This window comes from Bufo gargarizans, chromosome 2, assembly GCF_014858855.1.
Source record: "Bufo gargarizans isolate SCDJY-AF-19 chromosome 2, ASM1485885v1, whole genome shotgun sequence".
NCBI classification, from domain to species: domain Eukaryota; kingdom Metazoa; phylum Chordata; class Amphibia; order Anura; family Bufonidae; genus Bufo; species Bufo gargarizans.
The window spans coordinates 611,832,669-611,856,349 of NC_058081.1; the positions used below are offsets into that span (position 1 = coordinate 611,832,669).

Sequence of the window (23,681 nt, forward strand, 5' to 3'; positions counted from 1 at the left end):
TGGTGACTTTAGTTTAAAATCTGTGCGAGTGGGAGCGATTTGAAAATTTACCCTGTCAAAGTCTATGGGAAAAAAGGGGGCTTCCGGGGCCCGCCACGGGGGCCCCGGGGGTGGATCGCTCCACAAAGAATAGCAATCCGATCGGGTACAATCTGCACTGTTTGGGTAAATTTTTGTCTATGTAGTGTAAAAACTGTGGGAGGAGTTAGGGTGGCAAATTTGGCTATAATAAGAATAAGAAGAATAATAATAATATACTTGTGAGATAACATTAATGTGGTCTTGCTATGCAAGAACACATACTAGAGTACAATTTCTGGGGAAATTGTGTGATGTGTTCTTGCCTCCACCAGTAGCTTACAACTGGAGTGGGCGGAGTAACTGGGTGGAGTGTAGACTCCGCCCACTTTTATAAATTTTGACCTTTGTCTCACACTGACCCACCCTGCCGAGTTTGGGTGCTGTGAGAATGACAGCTGTTTAAAGGTTTCTTATTGAAGTCAATAGGGAAAATCTGATTGGTTGTTTGTGGCTCCGCCCACTTTTTAGCATCCCCAAAATGAGATATACATTGGCACAGTCCTCCAGTGACCAACTGTGCCAAGTTTCGGGAACCCTGCCATTAACAGTCTAAGAGCAGCGGCAGTTTGAATTTTTCCCATTTAAACAAATGGCTGAAATTTGATTGGCCGTTGTAGACCCCGCCCACTTTTTAATTTTTTTTGACCCCAGTCACCCAATGACCTACGGTGCCTAGTTTGGGTATTCTGGCTTAAATACTGTGAGAATGACAGCAATTTAAAAGTTTCTCATTGAAGTCAATAGGGAAAATCTGATTGGTGGTTTGTAGCTCCGCCCACTTTTTAATGTCCCCCAAAATGTGACAGAAATTTTCAGGTTGACCCCATGACTAAGTGACCCAAGTTTGGTGACTTTAGTTTAAAATCTGTGCGACTGGGAGAGATTTGAAAATTGTCCCTGTCAAAGTCAATGGGAAAAACGTGGATTTTGGGGGCCCTGTCCCAGGGGCCCGGAGGGTGGGATCGGGTAACAAAGCAAAAGCAAGGTACTTGGGTGGGTGCCGACCAAGTCTGCAAAGTTTGGAATTTGTACTCCTAAAAATGTGGGAGAAGTAGCAATTTGAAGGTCTCATTAAAGTCAATGGGGAGATTTTGATTGGTTCTGTGTGGCCCCGCCCACTTTTTGGGGTCCCCGAAATGTGCCCAAAAGTTTTCGGGTTGACTCCATGACTAAGTGACCCAAGTTTGGTGACTTTAGCGTCAAAGCCTGGCGAGTGGGAGCGATTTGAAAATTTACCCTGTCAAAGTCTATGGGAAAAAAGGGGGCTTCCGGGGCCCGCCACGGGGGCCCCGGGGGTGGGATCGCTCCACAAAGTAATAGCAATCCGATCGGGTACAATCTGCACGTTTTGGTAAATTTTTGTCTATGTAGTGTAAAAACTGTGGGAGGAGTTAGGGTGGCAAATTTGGCTATAATAAGAATAATAAGAACTAGAAAAGGTACAATTTCTGGGGAAATTGTGTGATGTGTTCTTGCCTCCACCAGTAGCTTACAACTGGAGTGGGCGGAGTAACTGGGTGGAGTGTAGACTCCGCCCACTTTTATAAATTTTGACCTTTGTCTCACACTGACCCACCCTGCCGAGTTTGGGTGCTGTGAGAATGACAGCTGTTTAAAGGTTTCTTATTGAAGTCAATAGGGAAAATCTGATTGGTTGTTTGTGGCTCCGCCCACTTTTTAGCATCCCCAAAATGAGATATACATTGGCACAGTCCTCCAGTGACCAACTGTGCCAAGTTTCGGGAACCCTGCCATTAACAGTCTAAGAGCAGCGGCAGTTTGAATTTTTCCCATTTAAACAAATGGCTGAAATTTGATTGGCCGTTGTAGACCCCGCCCACTTTTTAATTTTTTTTGACCCCAGTCACCCAATGACCTACGGTGCCTAGTTTGGGTATTCTGGCTTAAATACTGTGAGAATGACAGCAATTTAAAAGTTTCTCATTGAAGTCAATAGGGAAAATCTGATTGGTGGTTTGTAGCTCCGCCCACTTTTTAATGTCCCCCAAAATGTGACAGAAATTTTCAGGTTGACCCCATGACTAAGTGACCCAAGTTTGGTGACTTTAGTTTAAAATCTGTGCGACTGGGAGAGATTTGAAAATTGTCCCTGTCAAAGTCAATGGGAAAAACGTGGATTTTGGGGGCCCTGTCCCAGGGGCCCGGAGGGTGGGATCGGGTAACAAAGCAAAAGCAAGGTACTCGGGTGGGTGCCGACCAAGTCTGCAAAGTTTGGAATTTGTACTCCTAAAAATGTGGGAGAAGTAGCAATTTGAAGGTCTCATTAAAGTCAATGGGGAGATTTTGATTGGTTCTGTGTGGCCCCGCCCACTTTTTGGGGTCCCCGAAATGTGCCCAAAATTTTCGGGTTGACTCCATGACTAAGTGACCCAAGTTTGGTGACTTTAGCGTCAAAGCCTGGCGAGTGGGAGCGATTTGAAAATTTACCCTGTCAAAGTCTATGGGAAAAAAGGGGGCTTCCGGGGCCCGCCACGGGGGCCCCGGGGGTGGGATCGCTCCACAAAGTAATAGCAATCCGATCGGGTACAATCTGCACGTTTTGGTAAATTTTTGTCTATGTAGTGTAAAAACTGTGGGAGGAGTTAGGGTGGCAAATTTGGCTATAATAATAATAAGAATAATATATGTGAGATAAAGTATGTGGTCTTGCTATGCAAGAACACATAACTAGAAAAGGTACAATTTCTGGGGAAATTGTGTGATGTGTTCTTGCCTCCACCAGTAGCTTACAACTGGAGTGGGCGGAGTAACTGGGTGGAGTGTAGACTCCGCCCACTTTTATAAATTTTGACCTTTGTCTCACACTGACCCACCCTGCCGAGTTTGGGTGCTGTGAGAATGACAGCTGTTTAAAGGTTTCTTATTGAAGTCAATAGGGAAAATCTGATTGGTTGTTTGTGGCTCCGCCCACTTTTTAGCATCCCCAAAATGAGATATACATTGGCACAGTCCTCCAGTGACCAACTGTGCCAAGTTTCGGGAACCCTGCCATTAACAGTCTAAGAGCAGCGGCAGTTTGAATTTTTCCCATTTAAACAAATGGCTGAAATTTGATTGGCCGTTGTAGACCCCGCCCACTTTTTAATTTTTTTTGACCCCAGTCACCCAATGACCTACGGTGCCTAGTTTGGGTATTCTGGCTTAAATACTGTGAGAATGACAGCAATTTAAAAGTTTCTCATTGAAGTCAATAGGGAAAATCTGATTGGTGGTTTGTAGCTCCGCCCACTTTTTAATGTCCCCCAAAATGTGACAGAAATTTTCAGGTTGACCCCATGACTAAGTGACCCAAGTTTGGTGACTTTAGTTTAAAATCTGTGCGACTGGGAGAGATTTGAAAATTGTCCCTGTCAAAGTCAATGGGAAAAACGTGGATTTTGGGGGCCCTGTCCCAGGGGCCCGGAGGGTGGGATCGGGTAACAAAGCAAAAGCAAGGTACTCGGGTGGGTGCCGACCAAGTCTGCAAAGTTTGGAATTTGTACTCCTAAAAATGTGGGAGAAGTAGCAATTTGAAGGTCTCATTAAAGTCAATGGGGAGATTTTGATTGGTTCTGTGTGGCCCCGCCCACTTTTTGGGGTCCCCGAAATGTGCCCAAAAGTTTTCGGGTTGACTCCATGACTAAGTGACCCAAGTTTGGTGACTTTAGCGTCAAAGCCTGGCGAGTGGGAGCGATTTGAAAATTTACCCTGTCAAAGTCTATGGGAAAAAAGGGGGCTTCCGGGGCCCGCCACGGGGGCCCCGGGGGTGGGATCGCTCCACAAAGTAATAGCAATCCGATCGGGTACAATCTGCACGTTTTGGTAAATTTTTGTCTATGTAGTGTAAAAACTGTGGGAGGAGTTAGGGTGGCAAATTTGGCTATAATAATAATAATAATAACTAGAAAAGGTACAATTTCTGGGGAAATTGTGTGATGTGTTCTTGCCTCCACCAGTAGCTTACAACTGGAGTGGGCGGAGTAACTGGGTGGAGTGTAGACTCCGCCCACTTTTATAAATTTTGACCTTTGTCTCACACTGACCCCCTTGCCGAGTTTGGGTGCTGTGAGAATGACAGCTGTTTAAAGGTTTCTTATTGAAGTCAATAGGGAAAATCTGATTGGTTGTTTTTGGCCCCGCCCACTTTTCTGAATTTTAATCCTAATCCTAAATTGTCCAACTGTACCAAGTTTGGGGATCCTGCCATTAACAGTCTAAGAGCAGCGGCAGTTTTAAATTTTCCCATTAAAACATATAGCTGAAATTTGATTGGCCGTTGTAGACCCCGCCCACTTTAAAACATTTGAATTCTAGTCACCTATTAACCGAATATATTAAGTTTAACAACCCTGCCATTAACAATGTTGAAATGGCAGCAATTTAAAATTTTCTCATTGAAGACAATAGGGAAAATCTGATTTGTTGTTGTTGGCTCCGCCCACTTTTAAATTTTTTGAATCCAAAGTAATCTATGACCTGATCTCAGCGATTTGAAGCCCCTGACATCAATCATGGCAGCATTTTTCAATTTTCTGAATTTTTTTTTTTCCATATTGAAATCAATGAAAGAAATCTGATTGGTTGTTTTTGGCCCCGCCCACTTTTCAAAATTTTATCCTAATCCTAAATTGTCCAACTGTACCAAGTTTGGGAAACCTGCCATTAACAGTCTAAGAGCAGCGGCAGTTTGAATTTTTCCCATTTAAACAAATGGCTGAAATTTGATTGGCCGTTGTAGACTCCGCCCACTTTTTCAATTATTTTTGAATCCAGTCACCCAATGACCTACGGTGCCAAGTTTGGGTATTCTGGCTTAAATACTGTGAGAATGACAGCAATTTAAAAGGTTTCTCATTGAAGTCAATAGGGAAAATCTGATTTGTTGTTGTTGGCTCCGCCCACTTTTTAAATTTTTGAATCCAAAGTAATCTATCACCTGATTTCAGAGATTTGAAGCCCCTGACATCAATCATGGCAGCATTTTTCAATTTTCTGAAATTTTTTTTTCCATATTGAAATCAATGAAAGAAATCTGATTGGTTGTTTTTGGCCCCGCCCACTTTTCAAAATTTTAATCCTAATCCTAAATTGTCCAACTGTACCAAGTTTGGGAAACCTGCCATTAACAGTCTAAGAGCAGCGGCAGTTTGAATTTTTCCCATTTAAACAAATGGCTGAAATTTGATTGGCCGTTGTAGACTCCGCCCACTTTTTCATTATTTTTTGAATCCAGTCACCCAATGACCTACGGTGCCAAGTTTGGGTATTCTGGCTTAAATACTGTGAGAATGACAGCAATTTAAAGGTTTCTTATTGAAGTCAATAGGGAAAATCTGATTGGTTGTTTGTAGCTCCGCCCACTTTTTAATGTCCCCAAAATGTGACAGAAATTTTCAGGTTGACCCCATGACTGAGTGACCCAAGTTTGGTGAGTTTCACTCCGAAGCTGTATGAGTGACAAACATTTGCATTTTTCCAATAAAACTCTATGGGAGAAAAAAAGAGGTTTTCGGGGGCCCGCCCCAGGGGCCCGGAGGGTGGGATCGGTTAACAAAGCACAAGCAAGATACTCGGGTATGTGCCGACCAAGAGTGCAAAGTTCGGTATTTATACTCCTAAATCTGTGGGAGGAGTAGCAATTTGAACGTCTCATTGTAGTCAATGGGGAGAATTTGATTGGTTCTGTGTGGCCCCGCCCACATTTTCGGGTCTCCGAAATGTGCTAACAAATTGCGCGTTGACCCCATGACTAAGTGACCCAAGTTTGGTGACTTTAGTTTAAAATCTGTGCGACTGGGAGCGATTTGAAAATTGTCCCTGTCAAAGTCAATGGGAAAAACATGGATTTTGGGGGCCCTGTCCCAGGGGCCCGGAGGGTGGGATCGGGTAACAAAGCAAAAGCAAGGTACTCGGGTGGGTGCCGACCAAGTCTGCAAAGTCTGGAATTTGTACTCCTAAAAATGTGGGAGGAGTAGCAATTTGAAGTTCTCATTATAGTCAATGGGGAGATTTTGATTGGTTCTGTGTGGCCCCGCCCACTTTTGGGGTCCCCGAAATGTGCCCAAAATTTTCGGGTTGACTCCATGACTAAGTGACCCAAGTTTGGTGACTTTAGCGTCAAAGCCTGGCGAGTGGGAGCGATTTGAAAATTTACCCTGTCAAAGTCTATGGGAAAAAAGGGGGCTTCCGGGGCCCGCCACGGGGGCCCCGGGGGTGGGATCGCTCCACAAAGTAATAGCAATCCGATCGGGCACAATCTGCACGTTTTGGTAAATTTTTGTCTATGTAGTGTAAAAACTGTGGGAGGAGTTAGGGTGGCAAATTTGGCTATAATATAATAATAATAATATATATGTGAGATAATAGTATGTGGTCTTGCTATGCAGAACATAACTAGAAAAGGTACAATTTCTGGGGAAATTGTGTGATGTGTTCTTGCCTCCACCAGTAGCTTACAACTGGAGTGGGCGGAGTAACTGGGTGGAGTGTAGACTCCGCCCACTTTTATAAATTTTGACCTTTGTCTCACACTGACCCACCCTGCCGAGTTTGGGTGCTGTGAGAATGACAGCTGTTTAAAGGTTTCTTATTAGAAGTCAATAGGGAAAATCTGATTGGTTGTTTGTGGCTCCGCCCACTTTTTAGCATCCCCAAAATGAGATATACATTGGCACAGTCCTCCAGTGACCAACTGTGCCAAGTTTCGGGAACCCTGCCATTAACAGTCTAAGAGCAGCGGCAGTTTGAATTTTTCCCATTTAAACAAATGGCTGAAATTTGATTGGCCGTTGTAGACCCCGCCCACTTTTTAATTTTTTTTGACCCCAGTCACCCAATGACCTACGGTGCCTAGTTTGGGTATTCTGGCTTAAATACTGTGAGAATGACAGCAATTTAAAAGTTTCTCATTGAAGTCAATAGGGAAAATCTGATTGGTGGTTTGTAGCTCCGCCCACTTTTTAATGTCCCCCAAAATGTGACAGAAATTTTCAGGTTGACCCCATGACTAAGTGACCCAAGTTTGGTGACTTTAGTTTAAAATCTGTGCGACTGGGAGAGATTTGAAAATTGTCCCTGTCAAAGTCAATGGGAAAAACGTGGATTTTGGGGGCCCTGTCCCAGGGGCCCGGAGGGTGGGATCGGGTAACAAAGCAAAAGCAAGGTACTTGGGTGGGTGCCGACCAAGTCTGCAAAGTTTGGAATTTGTACTCCTAAAAATGTGGGAGAAGTAGCAATTTGAAGGTCTCATTAAAGTCAATGGGGAGATTTTGATTGGTTCTGTGTGGCCCCGCCCACTTTTTGGGGTCCCCGAAATGTGCCCAAAGTTTTCGGGTTGACTCCATGACTAAGTGACCCAAGTTTGGTGACTTTAGCTTCAAAGCCTGTGCGAGTGGGAGCGATTTGAAAATTTACCCTGTCAAAGTCTATGGGAAAAAAGGGGGCTTCCGGGGCCCGCCACGGGGGCCCCGGGGGTGGGATCGCTCCACAAAGTAATAGCAATCCGATCGGGTACAATCTGCACGTTTTGGTAAATTTTTGTCTATGTAGTGTAAAAACTGTGGGAGGAGTTAGGGTGGCAAATTTGGCTATAATAAGAATAAGAATAACTAGAAAAGGTACAATTTCTGGGGAAATTGTGTGATGTGTTCTTGCCTCCACCAGTAGCTTACAACTGGAGTGGGCGGAGTAACTGGGTGGAGTGTAGACTCCGCCCACTTTTATAAATTTTGACCTTTGTCTCACACTGACCCACCCTGCCGAGTTTGGGTGCTGTGAGAATGACAGCTGTTTAAAGGTTTCTTATTGAAGTCAATAGGGAAAATCTGATTGGTTGTTTGTGGCTCCGCCCACTTTTTAGCATCCCCAAAATGAGATATACATTGGCACAGTCCTCCAGTGACCAACTGTGCCAAGTTTCGGGAACCCTGCCATTAACAGTCTAAGAGCAGCGGCAGTTTGAATTTTTCCCATTTAAACAAATGGCTGAAATTTGATTGGCCGTTGTAGACCCCGCCCACTTTTTAATTTTTTTTGACCCCAGTCACCCAATGACCTACGGTGCCTAGTTTGGGTATTCTGGCTTAAATACTGTGAGAATGACAGCAATTTAAAAGTTTCTCATTGAAGTCAATAGGGAAAATCTGATTGGTGGTTTGTAGCTCCGCCCACTTTTTAATGTCCCCCAAAATGTGACAGAAATTTTCAGGTTGACCCCATGACTAAGTGACCCAAGTTTGGTGACTTTAGTTTAAAATCTGTGCGACTGGGAGAGATTTGAAAATTGTCCCTGTCAAAGTCAATGGGAAAAACGTGGATTTTGGGGGCCCTGTCCCAGGGGCCCGGAGGGTGGGATCGGGTAACAAAGCAAAAGCAAGGTACTTGGGTGGGTGCCGACCAAGTCTGCAAAGTTTGGAATTTGTACTCCTAAAAATGTGGGAGAAGTAGCAATTTGAAGGTCTCATTAAAGTCAATGGGGAGATTTTGATTGGTTCTGTGTGGCCCCGCCCACTTTTTGGGGTCCCCGAAATGTGCCCAAAGTTTTCGGGTTGACTCCATGACTAAGTGACCCAAGTTTGGTGACTTTAGCGTCAAAGCCTGGCGAGTGGGAGCGATTTGAAAATTTACCCTGTCAAAGTCTATGGGAAAAAAGGGGGCTTCCGGGGCCCGCCACGGGGGCCCCGGGGGTGGGATCGCTCCACAAAGTAATAGCAATCCGATCGGGTACAATCTGCACGTTTTGGTAAATTTTTGTCTATGTAGTGTAAAAACTGTGGGAGGAGTTAGGGTGGCAAATTTGGCTATAATAATAATAATAATAACTAGAAAAGGTACAATTTCTGGGGAAATTGTGTGATGTGTTCTTGCCTCCACCAGTAGCTTACAACTGGAGTGGGCGGAGTAACTGGGTGGAGTGTAGACTCCGCCCACTTTTATAAATTTTGACCTTTGTCTCACACTGACCCACCCTGCCGAGTTTGGTGCTGTGGCTTAAATACTGTGAGAATGTACAGCTGTTTAAAGGTTTCTTATTGAAGTCAATAGGGAAAATCTGATTGGTTGTTTGTGGCTCCGCCCACTTTTTAGCGTCCCCAAAATGAGATATACATTGGCACAGTCCTCCAGTGACCAACTGTGCCAAGTTTCAGAACCCTGCCATTAACAGTCTAAGAGCAGCGGCAGTTTGAATTTTTCCCATTTAAACAAATGGCTGAAATTTGATTGGCCGTTGTAGACTCCGCCCACTTTTTTGTAATTTTTTGAATCCAGTCACCCAATGACCTACGGTGCCAAGTTTGGGTATTCTGGCTTAAATACTGTGAGAATGACAGCAATTTAAAGGTTTCTCATTGAAGTCAATAGGGAAAATCTGATTTGTTGTTGTTGGCTCCGCCCACTTTTTAAATTTTTGAATCCAAAGTAATCTATCACCTGATTTCAGAGATTTGAAGCCCCTGACATCAATCATGGCAGCATTTTTCAATTTTCAGAATTATTTTTTTTTCCATATTGAAATCAATGAAAGAAATCTGATTGGTTGTTTTTGGCCCCGCCCACTTTTCAAAATTTTAATCCTAAATTGTCCAACTGTACCAAGTTTGGGGAGCCTGCCATTAACAGTCTAAGAGAAGCGGCAGTTTGAATTTTTCCCATTTAAACAAATGGCTGAAATTTGATTGGCCGTTGTAGACCCCGCCCACTTTTTAAAAAATGTTGACCCCAGTCACCCAATGACCTATGGTGCCAAGTTTGGGTATTCTGTCTTAAATACTGTGAGAATGACAGCAATTTAAAGGTTTCTCATTGAAGTCAATAGGGAAAATCTGATTTGTTGTTGTTGGCTCCGCCCACTTTTTAATTTTTGAATCCAAAGTAATCTATCACCTGATTTCAGAGATTTGAAGCCCCTGACATCAATCATGGCAGCATTTTTCAATTTTCTTAAAATTTTTTTTCCATATTGAAATCTATGAAAGAAATCTGATTGGTTGTTTTTGGCCCCGCCCACTTTTCAAAATTTTAATCCTAATCCTAAATTGTCCAACTGTACCAAGTTTCAGAACCCTGCCATTAACAGTCTAAGAGCAGCGGCAGTTTGAAGTTTTCCCATTTAAACAAATGGCTGAAATTTGATTGGCCGTTGTAGACTCCGCCCACTTTTTCATAATTTTTTGAATCCAGTCACCCAATGACCTACGGTGCCAAGTTTGGGTATTCTGGCTTAAATACTGTGAGAATGACAGCAATTTAAAATTTTCTCATTGAAGACAATAGGGAAAATCTGATTGGTTGTTTGTAGCTCCGCCCACTTTTTAATGTCCCCAAAATGTGACAGAAACTTTCAGGTTGACCCCATGACTAAGTGACCCAAGTTTGGTGAGTTTCACTCCGAAGCTGTACGAGTGACAAACGTTTGCATTTTTCCAATAAAACTCTATGGGAGAAAAAAAGAGGTTTTCGGGGGCCCGCCCCAGGGGCCCGGAGGGTGGGATCGGTTAACAAAGCACAAGCAAGATACTCGGGTATGTGCCGACCAAGAGTGCAAAGTTCGGTATTTATACTCCTAAATCTGTGGGAGGAGTAGCAATTTGAACGTCTCATTGTAGTCAATGGGGAGAAATTTGATTGGTTCTGTGTGGCCCCGCCCACTTTTTCGGGTCTCCGAAATGTTCTAACAAATTGCGCGTTGACCCCATGACTAAGTGACCCAAGTTTGGTGACTTTAGTTTCAAATCTGTGCGACTGGGAGCGATTTGAAAATTTTCCCTGTCAAAGTCAATGGGAAAAACATGGATTTTGGGGGCCCTGTCCCAGGGGCCCGGAGGGTGGGATCGGGTAACAAAGCACAAGCAAGGTACTCGGGTGGGTGCCGACCAAGTCTGCAAAGTTTGGAATTTGTACTCCTAAAAATGTGGGAGGAGTAGCAATTTGAAGTCTCATTAAAGTCAATGGGGAGATTTTGATTGGTTCTGTGTGGCCCCGCCCACTTTTTGGGGTCCCCGAAATGTGCCCAAAATTTTCGGGTTGACTCCATGACTAAGTGACCCAAGTTTGGTGACTTTAGCGTCAAAGCCTGGCGAGTGGGAGCGATTTGAAAATTTACCCTGTCAAAGTCTATGGGAAAAAAGGGGGCTTCCGGGGCCCGCCACGGGGGCCCCGGGGGTGGGATCGCTCCACAAAGTAATAGCAATCCGATCGGGTACAATCTGCACGTTTTGGTAAATTTTTGTCTATGTAGTGTAAAAACTGTGGGAGGAGTTAGGGTGGCAAATTTGGCTATAATAATAATAATAATAATATAGAATAAATTATGTGGTCTTGCTATGCAAGAACACATAATAATAATATATATGTGAGATAATAGTATGTGGTCTTGCTATGCAAGAACACATAATAACTAGAAAAGGTACAATTTCTGGGGAAATTGTGTGATGTGTTCTTGCCTCCACCAGTAGCTTACAACTGGAGTGGGCGGAGTAACTGGGTGGAGTGTAGACTCCACCCACTTTTATAAATTTTGACCTTTGTCTCACACTGACCCACCCTGCCGAGTTTGGGTGCTGTGAGAAAAGTACAGCTGTTTAAAGGTTTCTTATTGAAGTCAATAGGGAAAATCTGATTGGTTGTTTGTGGCTCCGCCCACTTTTTAGCATCCCCAAAATGAGATATACATTGGCACAGTCCTCCAGTGACCAACTGTGCCAAGTTTCGGGAACCCTGCCATTAACAGTCTAAGAGCAGCGGCAGTTTGAATTTTTCCCATTTAAACAAATGGCTGAAATTTGATTGGCCGTTGTAGACCCGCCCACTTTTTAATTTTTTTTGACCCCAGTCACCCAATGACCTACGGTGCCTAGTTTGGGTATTCTGGCTTAAATACTGTGAGAATGACAGCAATTTAAAAGTTTCTCATTGAAGTCAATAGGGAAAATCTGATTGGTGGTTTGTAGCTCCGCCCACTTTTTAATGTCCCCCAAAATGTGACAGAAATTTTCAGGTTGACCCCATGACTAAGTGACCCAAGTTTGGTGACTTTAGTTTAAAATCTGTGCGACTGGGAGAGATTTGAAAATTGTCCCTGTCAAAGTCAATGGGAAAAACGTGGATTTTGGGGGCCCTGTCCCAGGGGCCCGGAGGGTGGGATCGGGTAACAAAGCAAAAGCAAGGTACTCGGGTGGGTGCCGACCAAGTCTGCAAAGTTTGGAATTTGTACTCCTAAAAATGTGGGAGAAGTAGCAATTTGAAGGTCTCATTAAAGTCAATGGGGAGATTTTGATTGGTTCTGTGTGGCCCCGCCCACTTTTTGGGGTCCCCGAAATGTGCCCAAAATTTTCGGGTTGACTCCATGACTAAGTGACCCAAGTTTGGTGACTTTAGCGTCAAAGCCTGGCGAGTGGGAGCGATTTGAAAATTTACCCTGTCAAAGTCTATGGGAAAAAAGGGGGCTTCCGGGGCCCGCCACGGGGGCCCCGGGGGTGGGATCGCTCCACAAAGTAATAGCAATCCGATCGGGTACAATCTGCACGTTTTGGTAAATTTTTGTCTATGTAGTGTAAAAACTGTGGGAGGAGTTAGGGTGGCAAATTTGGCTATAATAAGAATAATAAGAACTAGAAAAGGTACAATTTCTGGGGAAATTGTGTGATGTGTTCTTGCCTCCACCAGTAGCTTACAACTGGAGTGGGCGGAGTAACTGGGTGGAGTGTAGACTCCGCCCACTTTTATAAATTTTGACCTTTGTCTCACACTGACCCACCCTGCCGAGTTTGGGTGCTGTGAGAATGACAGCTGTTTAAAGGTTTCTTATTGAAGTCAATAGGGAAAATCTGATTGGTTGTTTGTGGCTCCGCCCACTTTTTAGCATCCCCAAAATGAGATATACATTGGCACAGTCCTCCAGTGACCAACTGTGCCAAGTTTCGGGAACCCTGCCATTAACAGTCTAAGAGCAGCGGCAGTTTGAATTTTTCCCATTTAAACAAATGGCTGAAATTTGATTGGCCGTTGTAGACCCCGCCCACTTTTTAATTTTTTTTGACCCCAGTCACCCAATGACCTACGGTGCCTAGTTTGGGTATTCTGGCTTAAATACTGTGAGAATGACAGCAATTTAAAAGTTTCTCATTGAAGTCAATAGGGAAAATCTGATTGGTGGTTTGTAGCTCCGCCCACTTTTTAATGTCCCCCAAAATGTGACAGAAATTTTCAGGTTGACCCCATGACTAAGTGACCCAAGTTTGGTGACTTTAGTTTAAAATCTGTGCGACTGGGAGAGATTTGAAAATTGTCCCTGTCAAAGTCAATGGGAAAAACGTGGATTTTGGGGGCCCTGTCCCAGGGGCCCGGAGGGTGGGATCGGGTAACAAAGCAAAAGCAAGGTACTTGGGTGGGTGCCGACCAAGTCTGCAAAGTTTGGAATTTGTACTCCTAAAAATGTGGGAGAAGTAGCAATTTGAAGGTCTCATTAAAGTCAATGGGGAGATTTTGATTGGTTCTGTGTGGCCCCGCCCACTTTTTGGGGTCCCCGAAATGTGCCCAAAGTTTTCGGGTTGACTCCATGACTAAGTGACCCAAGTTTGGTGACTTTAGCGTCAAAGCCTGGCGAGTGGGAGCGATTTGAAAATTTACCCTGTCAAAGTCTATGGGAAAAAAGGGGGCTTCCGGGGCCCGCCACGGGGGCCCCGGGGGTGGGATCGCTCCACAAAGTAATAGCAATCCGATCGGGCACAATCTGCACGTTTTGGTAAATTTTTGTCTATGTAGTGTAAAAACTGTGGGAGGAGTTAGGGTGGCAAATTTGGCTATAATAAGAATAATAAGAACTAGAAAAGGTACAATTTCTGGGGAAATTGTGTGATGTGTTCTTGCCTCCACCAGTAGCTTACAACTGGAGTGGGCGGAGTAACTGGGTGGAGTGTAGACTCCGCCCACTTTTATAAATTTTGACCTTTGTCTCACACTGACCCACCCTGCCGAGTTTGGGTGCTGTGAGAATGACAGCTGTTTAAAGGTTTCTTATTGAAGTCAATAGGGAAAATCTGATTGGTTGTTTGTGGCTCCGCCCACTTTTTAGCATCCCCAAAATGAGATATACATTGGCACAGTCCTCCAGTGACCAACTGTGCCAAGTTTCGGGAACCCTGCCATTAACAGTCTAAGAGCAGCGGCAGTTTGAATTTTTCCCATTTAAACAAATGGCTGAAATTTGATTGGCCGTTGTAGACCCCGCCCACTTTTTAATTTTTTTTGACCCCAGTCACCCAATGACCTACGGTGCCTAGTTTGGGTATTCTGGCTTAAATACTGTGAGAATGACAGCAATTTAAAAGTTTCTCATTGAAGTCAATAGGGAAAATCTGATTGGTGGTTTGTAGCTCCGCCCACTTTTTAATGTCCCCCAAAATGTGACAGAAATTTTCAGGTTGACCCCATGACTAAGTGACCCAAGTTTGGTGACTTTAGTTTAAAATCTGTGCGACTGGGAGAGATTTGAAAATTGTCCCTGTCAAAGTCAATGGGAAAAACGTGGATTTTGGGGGCCCTGTCCCAGGGGCCCGGAGGGTGGGATCGGGTAACAAAGCAAAAGCAAGGTACTTGGGTGGGTGCCGACCAAGTCTGCAAAGTTTGGAATTTGTACTCCTAAAAATGTGGGAGAAGTAGCAATTTGAAGGTCTCATTAAAGTCAATGGGGAGATTTTGATTGGTTCTGTGTGGCCCCGCCCACTTTTTGGGGTCCCCGAAATGTGCCCAAAGTTTTCGGGTTGACTCCATGACTAAGTGACCCAAGTTTGGTGACTTTAGCGTCAAAGCCTGGCGAGTGGGAGCGATTTGAAAATTTACCCTGTCAAAGTCTATGGGAAAAAAGGGGGCTTCCGGGGCCCGCCACGGGGGCCCCGGGGGTGGGATCGCTCCACAAAGTAATAGCAATCCGATCGGGAACAATCTGCACGTTTTGGTAAATTTTTGTCTATGTAGTGTAAAAACTGTGGGAGGAGTTAGGGTGGCAAATTTGGCTATAATAAGAATAATAAGAACTAGAAAAGGTACAATTTCTGGGGAAATTGTGTGATGTGTTCTTGCCTCCACCAGTAGCTTACAACTGGAGTGGGCGGAGTAACTGGGTGGAGTGTAGACTCCGCCCACTTTTATAAATTTTGACCTTTGTCTCACACTGACCCACCCTGCCGAGTTTGGGTGCTGTGAGAATGACAGCTGTTTAAAGGTTTCTTATTGAAGTCAATAGGGAAAATCTGATTGGTTGTTTGTGGCTCCGCCCACTTTTTAGCATCCCCAAAATGAGATATACATTGGCACAGTCCTCCAGTGACCAACTGTGCCAAGTTTCGGGAACCCTGCCATTAACAGTCTAAGAGCAGCGGCAGTTTGAATTTTTCCCATTTAAACAAATGGCTGAAATTTGATTGGCCGTTGTAGACCCCGCCCACTTTTTAATTTTTTTTGACCCCAGTCACCCAATGACCTACGGTGCCTAGTTTGGGTATTCTGGCTTAAATACTGTGAGAATGACAGCAATTTAAAAGTTTCTCATTGAAGTCAATAGGGAAAATCTGATTGGTGGTTTGTAGCTCCGCCCACTTTTTAATGTCCCCCAAAATGTGACAGAAATTTTCAGGTTGACCCCATGACTAAGTGACCCAAGTTTGGTGACTTTAGTTTAAAATCTGTGCGACTGGGAGAGATTTGAAAATTGTCCCTGTCAAAGTCAATGGGAAAAACGTGGATTTTGGGGGCCCTGTCCCAGGGGCCCGGAGGGTGGGATCGGGTAACAAAGCAAAAGCAAGGTACTTGGGTGGGTGCCGACCAAGTCTGCAAAGTTTGGAATTTGTACTCCTAAAAATGTGGGAGAAGTAGCAATTTGAAGGTCTCATTAAAGTCAATGGGGAGATTTTGATTGGTTCTGTGTGGCCCCGCCCACTTTTTGGGGTCCCCGAAATGTGCCCAAAGTTTTCGGGTTGACTCCATGACTAAGTGACCCAAGTTTGGTGACTTTAGCTTCAAAGCCTGTGCGAGTGGGAGCGATTTGAAAATTTACCGTGTCAAAGTCTATGGGAAAAAAGGGGGCTTCCGGGGCCCGCCACGGGGGCCCCGGGGGTGGGATCGCTCCACAAAGTAATAGCAATCCGATCGGGAACAATCTGCACGTTTTGGTAAATTTTTGTCTATGTAGTGTAAAAACTGTGGGAGGAGTTAGGGTGGCAAATTTGGCTATAATAAGAATAATAAGAATAATATATATGTGAGATAACATTATGTGGTCTTGCTATGCAAGAACACATAATAATAAGAATAATATATATGTGAGATAACAGTATGTGGTCTTGCTATGCAAGAACACATAACTAGAAAAGGTACAATTTCTGGGGAAATTGTGTGATGTGTTCTTGCCTCCACCAGTAGCTTACAACTGGAGTGGGCGGAGTAACTGGGTGGAGTGTAGACTCCGCCCACTTTTATAAATTTTGACCTTTGTCTCACACTGACCCACCTTGCCGAGTTTGGGTGCTGTGAGAATGACAGCTGTTTAAAGGTTTCTTATTGAAGTCAATAGGGAAAATCTGATTGGTTGTTTTTGGCCCCGCCCACTTTTCTGAATTTTAATCCTAATCCTAAATTGTCCAACTGTACCAAGTTTGGGGAGCCTGCCATTAACAGTCTAAGAGCAGCGGCAGTTTTAAATTTTCCCATTAAAACATATAGCTGAAATTTGATTGGCCGTTGTAGACCCCGCCCACTTTAAAACATTTGAATTCTAGTCACCTATTAACCGAATATATTAAGTTTAACAACCCTGCCATTAACAATGTTGAAATGGCAGCAATTTAAAATTTTCTCATTGAAGACAATAGGGAAAATCTGATTTGTTGTTGTTGGCTCCGCCCACTTTTTAAATTTTTGAATCCAAATTAATCTATCACCTGATTTCAGAGATTTGAAGCCCCTGACATCAATCATGGAAGCATTTTTCAATTTTCTGAATTTTTTTTTTTCCATATTGAAATCAATGAAAGAAATCTGATTGGTTGTTTTTGGCCCCGCCCACTTTTCAAAATTTTAATCCTAATCCTAAATTGTCCAACTGTACCACGTTTGGGAAACCTGCCATTAACAGTCTAAGAGCAGCGGCAGTTTGAATTTTTCCCATTTAAACAAATGGCTGAAATTTGATTGGCCGTTGTAGACTCCGCCCACTTTTTCATTATTTTTTGAATCCAGTCACCCAATGACCTACGGTGCCAAGTTTGGGTATTCTGGCTTAAATACTGTGAGAATGACAGCAATTTAAAGGTTTCTTATTGAAGTCAATAGGGAAAATCTGATTGGTTGTTTGTAGCTCCGCCCACTTTTTAATGTCCCCAAAATGTGACAGAAATTTCCAGGTTGACCCCATGACTGAGTGACCCAAGTTTGGTGAGTTTCACTCCGAAGCTGTATGAGTGACAAACATTTGCATTTTTCCAATAAAACTCTATGGGAGAAAAAAAGAGGTTTTCAGGGGCCCGCCCCAGGGGCCCGGAGGGTGGGATCGGTTAACAAAGCACAAGCAAGATACTCGGGTATGTGCCGACCAAGAGTGCAAAGTTCGGTATTTATACTCCTAAATCTGTGGGAGGAGTAGCAATTTGAACGTCTCATTGTAGTCAATGGGGAGAATTTGATTGGTTCTGTGTGGCCCCGCCCAAATTTTCGGGTCTCCGAAATGTGCTAACAAATTGCGCGTTGACCCCATGACTAAGTGACCCAAGTTTGGTGACTTTAGTTTAAAATCTGTGCGACTGGGAGCGATTTGAAAATTTTCCCTGTCAAAGTCAATGGGAAAAACTTGGATTTTGGGGGCCCTGTCCCAGGGGCCTGGAGGGTGGGATCGGGTAACAAAGCACAAGCAAGGTACTCGGGTGGGTGCCGACCAAGTCTGCAAAGTTTGGAATTTGTACTCCTAAAAATGTGGGAGGAGTAGCGATTTGAAGGTCTCATTATAGTCAATGGGGAGATTTTGATTGGTTCTGTGTGGCCCCGCCTACATTTTGGGGTCCCCGAAATGTGCCAAAAATTTTCGGGTTGAGCCCATGACTAAGTGACCCAAGTTTGGTGACTTTAGCCTCAAAGCCTGGCGAGTGGGAGCGATTTGAAAATTTACCCTGTCAAAGTCTATGGGAAAAAAGGGGGCTTCCGGGGCCCGCCACGGGGGCCACGGGGGTGGGATCGCTCCACAAAGTAATAGCAATCCGATCGGGCACAATCTGCACGTTTTGGTAAATTTTTGTCTATGTAGTGTAAAAACTGTGGGAGGAGTTAGGGTGGCAAATTTGGCTATAATAAGAATAAGAATATATATGTGAGATAACAGTATGTGGTCTTGCTATGCAAGAACACATAATAAGAATAAGAATAAGAATATATATGTGAGATAATAGTATGTGGTCTTGCTATGCAAGAACACATAATAATATATATGTGAGATAACAGTATGTGGTCTTGCTATGCAAGAACACATAATAATATATATGTGAGATAACATTATGTGGTCTTGCTATGCAAGAACACATAATAAGAATAAGAATAAGAATATATATGTGAGATAATAGTATGTGGTCTTGCTATGCAAGAACACATAATAATATATATGTGAGATAACAGTATGTGGTCTTGCTATGCAAGAACACATAATAATATATATGTGAGATAACAGTATGTGGTCTTGCTATGCAAGAACACATAATAATATATATGTGAGATAACATTATGTGGTCTTGCTATGCAAGAACACATAATAATATATATGTGAGATAACAGTATGTGGTCTTGCTATGCAAGAACACATAATAATATATATGTGAGATAACATTATGTGGTCTTGCTATGCAAGAACACATAATAATATATATGTGAGATAACATTATGTGGTCTTGCTATGCAAGAACACATAATAATATATATGTGAGATAACATTATGTGGTCTTGCTATGCAAGAACACATAATAATATATATGTGAGATAACATTATGTGGTCTTGCTATGCAAGAACACATAATTAACAGTAGGGTATAATATAGATATTTTACCTTCTCTCCCAGTTTCCGCAGAGCAGTCAGGATTTCTCCTTTCTGTTGCGTGTAAACATCTCGGGCTAATTTGCCCACCATTAAATCTCGATCCATCTGTAAAACAAAACAAAAAAAATAGGATGAACTATTAAGGTATGTTCTAGGGATCGACCGATTATCGGATTTACCGATATTATCGGCCGATATTCAGGATTTTGAACACTATCGGTATCGGCATCTATTTTGCCGATATTCCGATAGTGTATGGGGAACACAGATCGCGCTGCTGACAGCGCTCTCCGTGTTCCCCTTAGCAGCACAGGGGAGAAGGAGCAGTGTCTCCTCCCCCTGTGCTGCTCCTGCCGCCGCCGCCAATGTAAGGACAGGGGACAGGAGGAGGGGAGGAGCTATGGCCACTGCTCCACCAATGAAGATTAATCTATCATTTATTCATATACAGGAGGCGGGAGCTGGCTGCAGAATCACATAGCCGGCTCCCGGCCTCTGAGCTGTAGCTGCGATCTGCGGTAGTTAACTCCTCAGGTGCCGCGGATCGCAGCTACTGCTCATAGAGGTCGGGAGCCGGCTATGTGATCTTGCAGCCAGCTCCCGCCTCCTGTATATGAATAAATGTGAGATTAAGCTTCATTGGTGGCGCAGTGCGCCCCCCAGTATCAGACATTGGTGGCGCAGTGCGCCCCCCCCCCAGTGGTGGCGCATAGGGCCCCCCACCCCAGTCGCAGTGCGCCCCCCCCCCCCACAGGATTCCCTCTCCCTTGCTCCTCCGATCGGAGCCCCAGCAGTGTAATGCTGGGGCTCCGATCGGTTACCATGGCAGCCAGGACGCTAACGAAGCCCTGGCTGCCATGATAAGCTCCATGCTGTTGTGTGCACAGAGCAGCAGGGACAGTGTGAGCTCCTATTCACCCTGATAGATCTCAATCAGGGTGAATAGGACAAGGGTTCTAGTCCCTAAGGGGGCTAAAAGTTAGTTAAAAAAAAAAAAAGTTACAAAAAATAATAATAAAAACACCAAAATATTAACTATAAATGAAAAAGAAAGATTTACTAAAAAAAAAAAAAAAAAAATACACATTAACAATAAACATTAATTTTCAGCAGATTTGTGGGAATTTTTTATTTATTTTTTCAAAAATGAAAATTCCCAGAATATCGGTATAAATTATCGGCTATCGGCCTGAAAGTTCACAAATTATCGGTATCGGTCCTAAAAAATCAATATCGGTCGATCCTTAGTATGTTCTCACACTGCAGAATCTCATCCAGATGCTGTTGAAAAAATGTGCAAGGAAAATTGACCTGTGCTGCAGATTTTAGATCCACAGTGTGTCAATTTATGCTATGAATTTCCACCACGGATTTCCCCATTTGCAATGCATATGTTGGAATCTGCACATAAATCTGCAACAATTCCGCATGTAACTAAGTCCACAGTAGACTGTTTTGCTGAAGTTACATCTTACAGGAAGTACCCTAAAGAGGAGGACACACGCCATATTTATTTTCCAGAATTTCGTCAAAACCATGGCAGAACCAGATACAATGTTTTCTACTAACTTGATGAAGAAACAAGATTTCTCTCTCACCTCAGCTAACCGAGTCCTCAGCTGCCCAGGCTGCTTCTTAGCAAACATTCTAATGACTTCTGGGGTCTTGAAAGCTTGGCTGATAGCTGCTTGAATGGCCTGAAAGGCAAGAGCGGTGTCAGAGCATGCTGGTGAGACACAGGTTGCTGATCACTGATTTACGTAATAGACTTTCTCACCAGCTGCATCCCTCCGAGCTCATCCACCAGCGTCATGTTCCCTGCGATAATTTTCTGCAGAGAGTCGTTGAACTCACTCAGCTGCTCCAGTGTCTCTTTCTTGGTCTCTTCATATTCATCAGCATCCAGCTCCTCTCTGAAAAGAGAATGACCAAATGACTCCATGGTAGGTTCACATAATACACAGCAGGGGTGAAATGGCCATAGACCCCACAGTTAAAATTTTCCAGTGGGCAGATGCCCAGAGGCCACCTGAGCCCTCCTCAAGAAGCCGGGTATGTAACGATCTGACACTTCAAATGTTAATCATTGATGGGAGCATTAGATACTTATGTACCTGGACAAGTACCATAGGTGCCCTCATCAATTCAATTGTATCACCATAATCAGTATGGCAATACAGTTGAATACTGTGGTGGACATAGGAGTCCATGGCTTCCTGCCATGCCATTCACCCTCATAATAAATAGGCCACTAGGCTTAAAAACCTATGAGGCAGTGTAAGGAAGACACAGGGAAGAAGGGATCTAAGGCCTCAGGCTGAAATAGGCCTGTGGCCTGCACTGCAGATGGTTTGGATGACCCTGCCTACTTGCGTTGCCCCACCTTCTGTCAATTTGGTTGGGCCACTTTAGGTTGCCAATGTGTCCCTGCTACACAGCAATGTTTTTCACCAAGCTGTGCAGACAAAATGGCTGCCAACACGGTTATCAGACGATTAGCCAAGAACCAGCAACTGTTCAGAGGCAGCTGAGTGATTGGAAAATTATGAAATCGCTGTTTCTTCAAGAAGGCTGTCTCCACATAGTAGTACAATACCTGCATTCCTCCAGGTCTTGAAGCTGCTGCATCAGACGATCCAGCTGCTCCTCCAAGTTCTGTCTGAGTTTACTGGTCTCACTCGTCCCTCTTGACGCCATGTTGTCACTAAGAACAGGAAATGATCATTGTTAGAATTCTGCCTGTGACTCCGAATGTTAGGTCCCATATGTTCAACTAAACCTAAGAGATTGGATCTCCAGGCTCTTGTGAAAATGAATGTGGTCACTAATGTATTGTAAGATAATCACTACCCTTTTAAAGCTGCGTTCATCTCCGGTACAGAAAAACCCTGCCGGATCCAGCCGCTCCCCACCGGACACTATAGACTATGCATGCAACATTTTTTGTCTGGCCAAATTCCAGGTCTCCTGCCAGAAGGCAGTCAGATTCCTGCTGGAACCTAGTCAATAGGGTCCAGTGGTGAATGGTAGTGTCTGACAATGCTGGATCTGTGGCAGTTTGTTCTCTGCCAGGACAGGTTACCGGAGATGTGGATGTAGCCTAATAATGGAGGTTGGAATGGAGATAGATGGAGAAACTGTCAGCTATCAGACTATCAGCATGTGAGGAGAGAAGAAATGCTCCTGGCTGGTAATGAAAAGCATGTGATAACTGAGGATCTTTGCCTGAGGCTGTAAGTGAAGGGAGCATGTAATTACATTACAGTGTGCACAGCTACTGAACAATTCTTGTTTGCCCAAACTATTGCGCATACTTGGACAGAAAGGTGGGCCCGCCATGCACCGTCGGTGACATAGGTGGGCCCGCCATGTACCGTCGGAGACAAAGGTGGGCCCGCCATGTACCGTCGGAGACAAAGGTGGGCCCGCCATGTACCGTCGGAGACAAAGGTGGGCCCGCCATGTACCGTCGGTGACAAAGGTGGGCCCGCCATGTACCGTACGTGACACAGGTGGGCCCGCCATGTACCGTACGTGACACAGGTGGGCCCGGCCTGTACCGTACGTGACACAGGTGGGCCCGGCCTGTACCGTACGTGACACAGGTGGGCCCGGCCTGTACCGTACGTGACACAGGTGGGCCCGGCCTGTACCGTACGTGACACAGGTGGGCCCGGCCTGTACCGTACGTGACACAGGTGGGCCCGGCCTGTACCGTACGTGACACAGGTGGGCCCGGCCTGTACCGTACGTGACACAGGTGGGCCCGGCCTGTACCGTACGTGACACAGGTGGGCCCGGCCTGTACCATACGTGACACAGGTGGGCCCGCCATGTACCGTAGGTGACACAGGTGGGCCCGGCCTGTACCATAGGTGACACAGGTGGGCCCGGCCTGTACCATAGGTGACACAGGTGGGCCCGGCCTGTACCATAGGTGACACAGGTGGGCCCGGCCTGTACCATAGGTGACACAGGTGGGCCCGGCCTGTACCATAGGTGACACAGGTGGGCCCGGCCTGTACCATAGGTGACACAGGTGGGCCCGGCCTGTACCATAGGTGACACAGGTGGGCCCGGCCTGTACCATAGGTGACACAGGTGGGCCCGGCCTGTACCATAGGTGACACAGGTGGGCCCGGCCTGTACCATAGGTGACACAGGTGGGCCCGGCCTGTACCATAGGTGACACAGGTGGGCCCGGCCTGTACCATAGGTGACACAGGTGGGCCCGGCCTGTACCATAGGTGACACAGGTGGGCCCGGCCTGTACCATAGGTGACACAGGTGGGCCCGGCCTGTACCATAGGTGACACAGGTGGGCCCGGCCTGTAGCGTAGGTGACACGCATTGGCCTGGTATGTACTATAGATCAGCAGTCCCCAACCACCTGGCCACGGACCAGTACGGGGCCATGGATCATCTGGTACTTGAAAGTGGGGAGCACCGGTGTTGAACTGTAGGGACAGGAACTATTGTCTCCTGTGCCCCACTGTTTAGCCTCAGACTGAAAGCCGATAGGCCTGTGGC

General features: G+C 45.0%; 1 protein-coding gene across 1 annotated transcript in view; it reads right to left on the bottom strand.

Annotated features, from left to right (window-relative positions):
• LZIC (leucine zipper and CTNNBIP1 domain containing) overlaps nucleotides 1-23,681 on the bottom strand; it is a 28,673-nt gene that overhangs the window by 3,609 nt on the left and 1,383 nt on the right. Inside the window, exons 2-5 of the mRNA XM_044282044.1 lie at nucleotides 21,748-21,855; nucleotides 20,929-21,064; nucleotides 20,750-20,848; nucleotides 19,161-19,256 (exon numbers count right to left, since the gene is read on the bottom strand). Of these exons, the coding sequence (XP_044137979.1) occupies nucleotides 19,161-19,256; nucleotides 20,750-20,848; nucleotides 20,929-21,064; nucleotides 21,748-21,848 (432 nt within the window). The 5' untranslated portion in view covers nucleotides 21,849-21,855. The remainder of the gene's footprint in view (nucleotides 1-19,160; nucleotides 19,257-20,749; nucleotides 20,849-20,928; nucleotides 21,065-21,747; nucleotides 21,856-23,681) is intronic.